We start from the raw sequence: 9,734 nt of genomic DNA, 5'->3' as shown, positions 1-9,734 counted from the left end.
TTGAATCCTGGCATGACTGACAGTTGTACCTAGAGCCCTATGGAAGTCTAAAAGAAGGTGTGACTAAAGTAATTTAACTTATAAATATATCTCATGGTCTTAGTTCATCCATCATACCCCATCAGAAGACAATGTAATTGAAAAATACTATACCCTCATAACATGGTTAAAAATATACTTTGATAGTATAGCTCTTTCTATGAATTTGAAAGTGGTTACATTTCTCCAGGCCAATCCCTCAACTGTTTAACAAAACAAAACGGTTGGGTTGCCCATTTTGTTAGTTTCAAATCCCAGATTGCCCCTTTAAAAAAACAGGGAAAAGAAATCAACCGGCATTCAAATGGGAAACAAAATGTTCTTTATTTACAAAACAACTGGAAGGTTGCAGTAGGCATTTCCCTAAGAATACAATAGTAAAGGTTGTTCCAAAGCTACTATTAAAAAAAAACAACAAATGAGACAAGAATTCCAACAGTAAATAAAAGGGGTCCAAAGTGTAATCAAAGCGGTCTCTCCACTTCCGTCACCACCAACTTAGATCAGGTCAGCCACTGAGGAGAAAATATTTGATGTTAATGACAGCCATCTAATGTCAATGCCCATTTTGTAAAAGAACCCCAGGTCTTTATGGCCCTAAATCTGGAAACCCAGTATATGGTTGAAACAAAATGTACATTTAGTTCCTTGAACAACCAAAACATCAATACTAAACATATCAACATTGTCAATTAAATATTCAGGCAGAAGATTAACAAATGCTAATTTACCGTTCATTGGCATTTCATCGATCTGTGTGGAATAGTACTGCTCAATGTCACGGAGAATACGGATGTCGTCGTTCTTCACAAAGTTGATGGCCACACCCTTGCGGCCATAACGTCCCGATCGGCCAATCCTATGAAGAGAGGAGAGGTTGAAGGACAAAAACGCCAGTAAATGTTTGCCCTGACAAGCCGATTTTTGCTTGATCCGGCTATGCGGGCCAGAAGCTCCTGGAAAGAGATTGGGGAGGTAGAGGATAGATGCGGTAAAGAGGTCAATGGAATGCAGACCATGGTGGAGAGAAGGACGCTGGATTGGCCTATATTCAACAAATCTGATCTAAGTGGATGTGTCAAATCTGTTATGATGCATTTTAACAGGATGACAGCATGTTATTAAAATCCCATTTGGATATATTTGGCTGTTTTCGCTGAATAATATTTAGAAGCTGTCCCTTTCCAAGTTTAGAAAATGCGACTGCTAAATGCTAACTCCTGTTTGTATAAGCTGGTAGCATAGCTAGCATACAGAAATCTGTGGTAGTAGTCAGTCTTTTTTAATTCTTAAAAACAAACAAACTGTAATGCAGTTGATTAATGACAAGAACATGTACTTGGGTTGATATTCAAAAAGGAAATACACAAACGGACTAAATGTAGGCACGTTTCTCTGGCAGGCAATGGGGGAGATTCAGGTGCGAAAACAGTGCAGCCTTTTTTACTTAATGCCATCTTGGCTGAGCTCCTATGTCAAGCACCGGGAAACGGACTCCAAACATCTGAAGAGGTAAGGTCTTTTCGTTTAGCCAGTTGCTCGCAATTAGCTGGATGGCTTTGAATCACTACAAGTGGTGCCCTGGAGACCAATTTATTGCATGCATATGACAGCTCGCCGAAGCGCAAGAAGTATGAATGCTCTGACTACTGCTGAATCTGCTTTGCTGTAACCACTGCAGATGTCGGATTGACCCCAACTAAAAAATAAATACAAAAATGGGCTTTTAGTGTACAGAGAAACAGCACAAAACGTACTGGACCCCTGCTACTCTCTGGGCTTTACTGTGGCACTGGAATGGAACCCACAGCTCACTGAGGACCGAGCCAAAATATGATTTCTCCCGACTTCACGGTTGACCGAATAGCCACATTGCATACTTAATATCGCTTAGTTTCTACAGTTGTTCTGGGCAGCCAGACGTACCTGTGGATGTACAGCTCTCTGTTGTTGGGCAGGTCATAGTTGATGATGAGGGACACCTGGGGCACATCCAGACCTCGGGCCCACACATCAGTTGAGATAAGCACTCGGCTATTGGGGATGGGGGGATGGGGGGGGAGAAAGAAGAGGAGAGATCCATGTTAGGACAAACCAAGGTCATATTCACCTGGAACCGAACAGGCTCAATCAAACAAGGAAAGACTATCTGAAATTTGCAACAACAAAAAAACCGACCCAAGTCAGCCCCTGGGAGATTTAAAAGAACAATGCGTAGACTTGTTCCCAGAGAGTAAACAGAGAAACGGTACAAGACGTACCGAACCCCTGCCACCCTCTGGGCTTTACTGTGGCACTGGAATGGAACCCACAGCTCACACTGAGGACTGAGCCAGGTTACGAACAGTGCAATGAAGAATATCTGTTTAAGTGTTTAGTCCACTAGTACGCTTTATCTAGTGTGGGAAACTGTCCGGTATTGTATAGGAAAGACCACATACTATATCAGGTGGAGCAGAAAGAATCCACACGATACAGTACATTGTCATGTAATAGGATCTAAATGTTTCTCCCGCTAAGAGACTCAACCAACTGTCCAAACAACTAAGCTAAACTAAGCTGTCTCTGGCATCACAAGATGGACACGACTCTAGATTACACAGCTACATGTGCAAATTGTTGGTGATTGCACCCTTTATAAACAGTTTTTAAAAAATGAGTATAAGACCAGCTTCTACTTTATCATAGAAGTATGACACAGTAACTACTGACACGGGAGCACATTCACTATTGATCAATATGGACCCAGTGGTCATACACACAAAATCTAAAAAATAGAAACACTCAAATCTTATTGAATAGCCTTCAAAGATTCACTGGGCTGCTAAAAACACACTATTTCATCATTATTACCTGGCACCGGACCGGAACTCTTTCATGATGGACTCCCTCTCCTTCTGGGGCATGTCTCCATGCATGGAGGAGACGGTGAAGTTGGCCTCCCTCATCTTCTCAGTCAGCCAGTCAACCTATCGCACGCAGAGCGAGGACAGACAGAGGCTCAGGCCAAACTCATGACAATGCATTTTAGGGATCATGCTAAAAAAAATGATCCCTGAAATGTACAATGTAGGGAATCGGGTGCCGTTTAGGACTTGTCATGTTCCCAGAGAGTAAACAGAGCAACGGTACAAGACGTACCGGACCCCTGCCACCCTCTGGGCTTTACTGTGGCACTGGAATGGAACCCACAGCTCACACTGAGGACTGAGCCAGGTTACGAACAGTGCAAAGGAAGATTTTCTTGACATTCATCGGTGTGATGGGCAAGATCAACGAGAGGTTGTCAAACTAACAATGTCAAAGCATGTTGGCCCCCGGGGAGACGGAAGCGCTGAGACCTCTTCTTTCAGTTTAATTTCATAAAAATCGATTTTTAAAAATCAGAATAATTACAATGGTGGGCATTTGAAAGAATGTATTTTGTTATGATACACAACTGAAACTAAACGTAACATATCTTCACTGCGCTTGACATATTCCACAAACAAACATCTTCGTGTTGGGACATTGCTTACAAATTACCTGCTAAATTACCTGCTAAATAGTTGCATAAAAATTTATTTTGTCAAGTACACATTACTGATTGAATACAAACCTTCAATGGCGTACTCCTGACCATCCCCATTTCTTACCAGTACATATAGGCAAAGGGAGACAGTACTCACTAGGAGGAAAAACATACAATAACTATCAACAGCTGCCAACAACCCAAGTAGTTTTTCCTGGGCACAGATCTAGGGTCAGCTTCCCCTCCTCTAATCCTAACCTTAACTATTATTGGGGGAAATGCAAAACTAACTGAAAATCAGCGTTTAGGGGCAACTAGGTTTAAGTTGTGTACAGACCTTCCGCTTGGTGTTGCAGAAGATGACAGCCTGCGTGATGGTGAGGGTGTCATACAGGTCACACAGGGTGTCAAACTTCCACTCCTCCCTCTCTACTGCCACAAAGAACTGCTTGATGCCCTCCAGAGTCAACTCATCACTGGGAGAGGGAAAGGGAAGAGGGGTTAACTAGGTATTGGACTTCTTCTGCTGCTAGAGGAACACAAAGGCTTTTTCCAGTGAGTGCAGGTCTTCCTATTCCAGTTAACTCTGTTCTTCCCATAGAAATATTTTCTAGGCAGGGTGCAAAGGCCCCAAAAAGAACAACATACCTTCATTAAAAAAAGTAATAATATTAATTTTTAAAAAGGAGAGCAGCATGTAGTTTGCCATGACAGGGGGGGGTTTGGTTCATGTTCCCAGAGAGTAAACAGAGAAACGGTACAAGACGTACCGGACCCCTGCCACCCTCTGGGCTTTACTGTGGCACTGGAATGGAACCCACAGCTTACACTGAGGACTGAGCCAGGTTACGAACAGTGCCAAAAAGAAAGATTTCCTTGACTCGCCTATATAATAGTCAGAAATACTTCTATATAAGACAGAATATTTCATCCTTCTCTTCTGAAAGGTCCCACAGGAAAGGTGGAGGGCCTTTGTCGATTTTAGCATGGTTGATTCTCTGATGACTATGAGGGTTTGTATTCAGACCAAGTATATGTATTCAGACTAAGCTGGTCCCAAATCCCTCCCTCGCCCCCCTAATCCCTGGATGATTACAGATGTGTAGGGTCTGGATTACATATAAGCAGTTCAGGGGTGGAGCATCCACTATATTGCTTCCACCTTACAAGACCTGCAGAAACTAAGGGTTAGGGCCATGGGGTAGAGAGCAATTTAGGACCGGCTGATTTACCCCCCCGCCGTATACATTACACAATGCTGCCCTCTAGAATACACAACTTGAACAAGTCTAACTCCAGGAACAAGGTAGCCTGGTCATCATTCTCAAAACAGCGATCAGGCTGGTTCCACTAGGCTAGAAACCTGGGGTGGTACTTCCTAATATATACAGCAGAGTAACGCTTGACTCACCGTTTGACCAGGATGCGGATGGGGTCGGTCATGAACTTGTTGGTCATCTCCAGGATCTCGTGGGGCAGGGTGGCGCTGATCAGACACACCTGGGTGGCGGGGGGCAGGTACCGGTACACGTCGTAGATCTGCTCTTTGAAACCTGCCGGACGGTTAAGGGAAAGCTATTCAGTATCCCCTTCATATTACACTAGGCTTCCAGGGAAAAGTCACGCAGACCGTCAAAACGACTTTCCTGTGCAAAAGTGTCTGAGCCCAAGTGTCCCTGCCTGCCGTGGGATGCAGACAGGTAGGGATAGTAGGAAACTTGTTGACGTGTGCAGGGGGAACGACAAAGCGGCACTGAAACTTATCCTGCTTTACCATGAGACCTCGTTGTTGTTTAGGAGAGAGCAGAAACACAAACAACTGGCAGACGTCTTTCGCGTAATCTCAGTAATGCACAATAGCGTGTCTGGCTTACCCTTGTTGAGCATTTCGTCTGCTTCGTCCAGCACCAGCATCTTGATGGCACGCGTCCTCAAACTCCTCCTGCGGATCATATCTAAAGAACAGAGAGAGGGAGAGCAGTGCCTGCATTAGTCAGCCTGCTGTAGGAAAATGGAGGCTACTCAACTCATACACGACCCTTGCGGTGACTACAGCGTGCCTAATTCATGATTGTCTACTCATGCATATTTTCTAGTTACCTTCTTTTGAAATTAAATGTTCTGGTATCAGGTAAATCGTTCAATTTGAGATCGGGAGATTGTAGTGGGACCTTAAGTCATTGATTTACCATCCTTCTTTCCCCTGTGTGTTACAGGGGGGGGGGGTCATGTTACCAGAAAGTGAACAGAGAAACGGTACAAGAGGTACTGGACCCCTGCCACTCTCTGGGCTTTACTGTGGCACTGGAATGGAACCCAAAGCTCACACTGAGGACTGAGCAAGGTTACGAACAGTGCAAAAATGATTATTTTGTTTACTTTTGGGGCGGCAGGTAGCCTAGTGGTTAGAGCTTTAGGCCAGTAACCCGAAAGGTTGCGGGATCGAATTCTCGAGCTGACAAGGTAAAATCTGTTGTTCCGTCCCTGAACAAGGCAATTAACCCACTGGTCCCCGGAATGGCGTCATTGTAAATAAGAATTTGTTCTTAACTGACTTGCCTAGTTAAATAAAAATATATACTGTTGTCCTGAGTATGCAGAGTAGCCTCATTACATAAGGTACAAACAGTTTCAAGGAAGACAGATCCAGACTGAACCCACGAAGTGAAACAATTTTGAAACAGCAAAATTCAGTTAATGATCCTGTGACAGAATTCTGAGATATTAAATGTCTAGTCTGCTTAGCTGGGCAGACAGACATTCATACCTGTGGTTGGGAGATAGATACTAGAAGGTTAGGGTCCAGGGAACTCACCAAACACTCTCCCAGGGGTCCCTGCTACTACGTGCTGGCCATAGTCCAGTTTGCGGATGTCCTCACCCACGTTTGTCCCACCGATGCAGGAATGACACTGGACGTTCATGTAGTCACCGAGGGCTAGGAGCACCTGGGAGGGGTTTAACATCTGAATATTAGGAGATAATGGCTGTGTCCCAATTTTCTACCAGTGTTGCACATTCCCAGTCATGGATTTAACAATGTTGGAAACCACCCCCAGCCAAGGCTTTCACCAATACAATCCTTTGCCAGTGTTCTGATCTGGGCAGCATTCAGTCGGCATAGAACAGGAGAAACCGTTTTGAAACTGAGGAAAACCGGGAGGTACTATCTGAACATAAATAAATAATAAACACTTGTTCCCATTGCACAGCATTTTGAAGTATTTGCTACGGTGTTACCAAATGAACAGGACCCAAACCTGTCCCAATAGAAACACTTTGTTTTCATACATTTTGCTACTGTGTGCCCTACTGAACACAACCCTCATCTTCCAAAGCAGTTTTTCCCCAGTACATCAGAAGACACTTGATATTCAGTCACATACCTTCTGTATCTGTCCAGCCAACTCTCTGGTGGGAGCCAGGATCAGTGCTTGGGTTTCACGCACCTGTTACAAAAACAAAAAAATAATCACATTTTGCTTATGTTGTCCAAACTCCACATATTCAGAGTGTGAGAAAATTTCACAACACAATGTTGTTGGATGATCCAATACTGCTATGTGATGATAACGGCACATCAGTACCTACAACCGGGCTTGTATTCGTGTAGCCTCTCAGAGTAAGAGTTCTGATCTAGAATCTCATCCTACGTGTCATATAAAATTATTCATTATGATCTAAAAGGAACAACGGATACTAGATCAGCACTCCTACTCTGAGATGCCCTAGTCTGCACATACCGACAACCTTACTCAAATACCTGAATGTCAAGACACTGCAGCACTGATACGCAAAACGTGGCAGTCTTTCCTGTTCCTGACTGAGACCTAAAAGAAAGAAAGGTGTTGCAGAACAGAGAAAGATGGTATTCAACAGCCACAATACAACATTTTGTAACAAGGGCCCAAGACTAAATGTTTTGCAACAGAATCCGACTAATGAATACACCCCTGGTGAAGAGCCAAAGTTCAAAACATTTAACTATAGATTTAGTCTGTAGCTCTGGACGTTGTGGTTCACTAGCATAAACAGTCCCGACTTACTGTGCAATGACATCTCTACCCTTGATGATCTGTTTAATTGCTCTTTGTTGGATTGCGGAAGGCTTCTCGAAACCTAACAATAAGAAATAAAAGATGGTTAATTATGTAGGCCCACGACACTCTTTCCAGTGAAATATTTCAATAAACATTACATGGTCAAAGGATTACATGAATAGTAACTGAAAAATATAGCTGGTAGTACTGATTATTTTATCTGTTGTACAGACAGTGTCAAAGGGTTTTAGCACTGGCTAGATCAGATGGCGCTACAAGAGCAAAATGCTCACACAAAAATATTAAATCAACAAGTGAGGAAAATGCAACATGTATGGGGTGGAGTATGCCAGTTAGCTAATATCAGCTAACGTTAGTGAGTTAATTAGATTCGTTAAACCGAGATAACTAGCTAACGTTGGCACGGTAGTTGGCTAACTAAAGAAAAACAAATCCAGCATTCTGTCTTTTTTTTTTCATTACAATACTCGCAGTATGTGTTTGTTCTGGGTGTGCAACTGAGTCATGAAGCACAGAAAATGTGTCCAAATAACTTACTTGGGTAGTTGCCTACATGGGCCCACTGTACCAAACAAAACCCCGGACCTACCGTATGCGTAGATCCCACGGAGGAGATCCTCTCGTAGGCCCATTGTGTCGAAGGTAGGAGTAACATCGACCTCCTCGCTGGTCTCAAACTCGATCTTGGTCATGTCTTCATCCTTCAATAGACGCCTCGTGCGTGGTACGGTGGCTACTTCCATGGCTTTTGTGAGCGTTTTCACAAAATAAGAAGGAAATAGACAACTTCACCAACTCGAGTTCTGCTGCGGGAAGTAGAAAAAAGACCGCCGCATGCGTCGCTTTAGTGACGCCAAAAGCAAGAGACAATAATTTGCATGACGAGTAAAGGTGTAACCAAAGACTTTTTAGAAGTTAATCAAGATAGACCACCACATGTCGTTTCCAATGGAAACAAATGAGTCAGAGTGAGCAGAACAAACAAGGAGGTGGGCAGAGCCAAGCACCCGCTAGCGATATCCTATAGGCGTTCTAGTATGTATCTGCATATTTCCGTTACGGAAGGCCTACTCTGTGAATTGCCCGTGTGCAATAACACAATTATACTCTGTACTCCTTCTAAACAGCGCGATTTTTAAAAACGTTTGAAAAGGGTACAGTCTACATAACGTAGTCCATTCTGTTCATAACATATTCTAGTTTGCGAACAGAAAACTATATTGAGATCGAATGTTTAATCGATGAGAAAATGTGCAGAATTTCGGCCAAACTACATCCCCTCCATATTGAATGGAGATGCCAACCGGATGCTTCACATTTATACATCCAGTGAAATATCTGTCTCATTGTTCTATGCAGAAATCGCTCCGCCATTTCCTGGTTGCGAACTTGGAATATATGCCGCGTTCACGTACTAGTCGAGACAAAGAAAACTTGAAACATTTCTGATTTGCTAACTGGTTGAACACAGCAAGTGTATAGTTACACCCAGTTAGCAAATCAGAAAAGTCAGAGTTTCCTAGTTCTGACTAGCACAGGAACGTGCAATAGAGAGAAGGAACGGTCAGATGCTTCATAATAGCTCGGAAGTGAGGCCGCACTAGGAGCCACATTTGAAATGGAATAAATTGAATACATGGAGCAGGTTGGAAAAAAATTGCATTATAACACGGTTAAACATTTCGGAAGGTCTGTCATCACCATTCATGTAATACATTAAATATATACATCAGACGGTACTGGGGAGCAATTTCATAGTTTTTTTCACGGTTACATTTCCAATTTCAATCTTATAGCAACCAACCCTATGCTTGGTATGACTGTTATGGATAGAGCAGACCATTCGATATGCGCTTAATTTACATATTTATACACCCAAAATTCTAATTTCATCCCTTCCATGTATGTTTATTGGAGTTCCAATCCAAACACCCTCCATTTTATCTTGGTTCAATTTAGCTCCAGCGACTTTGTATAAATTAAAATGATTGTTTCATCTATTCAACTCATCTTGATTTCTGATTATGACAGACACATCATCGGCATAAGCAAGTGCGACAATGGGCTGTCTAGAGCTGGTGATAGTACCTTGAATACTTAGATATTTTTTAATTCGCTTTAGA

General features: G+C 42.9%; 1 protein-coding gene and 3 non-coding genes across 4 annotated transcripts; all 4 read right to left on the bottom strand.

The window, feature by feature from the left end:
* Window positions 1-338: 338 nt before the first annotated feature.
* Window positions 339-8,871, bottom strand: LOC112266127 (eukaryotic initiation factor 4A-III). The gene is made up of 12 exons (XM_024443601.2): window positions 8,201-8,871; window positions 7,597-7,669; window positions 7,314-7,380; window positions 6,937-6,999; window positions 6,366-6,498; window positions 5,425-5,505; window positions 4,962-5,103; window positions 3,888-4,026; window positions 2,893-3,008; window positions 1,966-2,073; window positions 771-898; window positions 339-554 (listed from the first exon to the last, which is right to left on the bottom strand). The coding sequence occupies exons 1-12, from the start codon at window positions 8,352-8,354 to the stop codon at window positions 538-540; spliced, it is 1,221 nt and encodes a 406-aa protein (XP_024299369.2). The 5' UTR covers window positions 8,355-8,871; the 3' UTR covers window positions 339-537.
* LOC112223462 lies at window positions 2,258-2,391 on the bottom strand. The gene has a single exon (XR_002949323.1). It is a non-coding gene; the product is annotated as a small nucleolar RNA SNORA54 (small nucleolar RNA).
* LOC112223468 lies at window positions 3,138-3,271 on the bottom strand. Its single transcript, XR_002949324.1, has one exon. It is a non-coding gene; the product is annotated as a small nucleolar RNA SNORA54 (small nucleolar RNA).
* LOC112223473 lies at window positions 5,777-5,910 on the bottom strand. The gene has a single exon (XR_002949327.1). It is a non-coding gene; the product is annotated as a small nucleolar RNA SNORA54 (small nucleolar RNA).
* Window positions 8,872-9,734: the final 863 nt, after the last annotated feature.

This window comes from Oncorhynchus tshawytscha, linkage group LG02, assembly GCF_018296145.1.
Source record: "Oncorhynchus tshawytscha isolate Ot180627B linkage group LG02, Otsh_v2.0, whole genome shotgun sequence".
Taxonomy (NCBI): domain Eukaryota; kingdom Metazoa; phylum Chordata; class Actinopteri; order Salmoniformes; family Salmonidae; genus Oncorhynchus; species Oncorhynchus tshawytscha.
The sequence above is the reverse complement of the archived record's forward strand: the minus strand, read 5'-3'. Positions and strand labels throughout refer to the sequence as shown.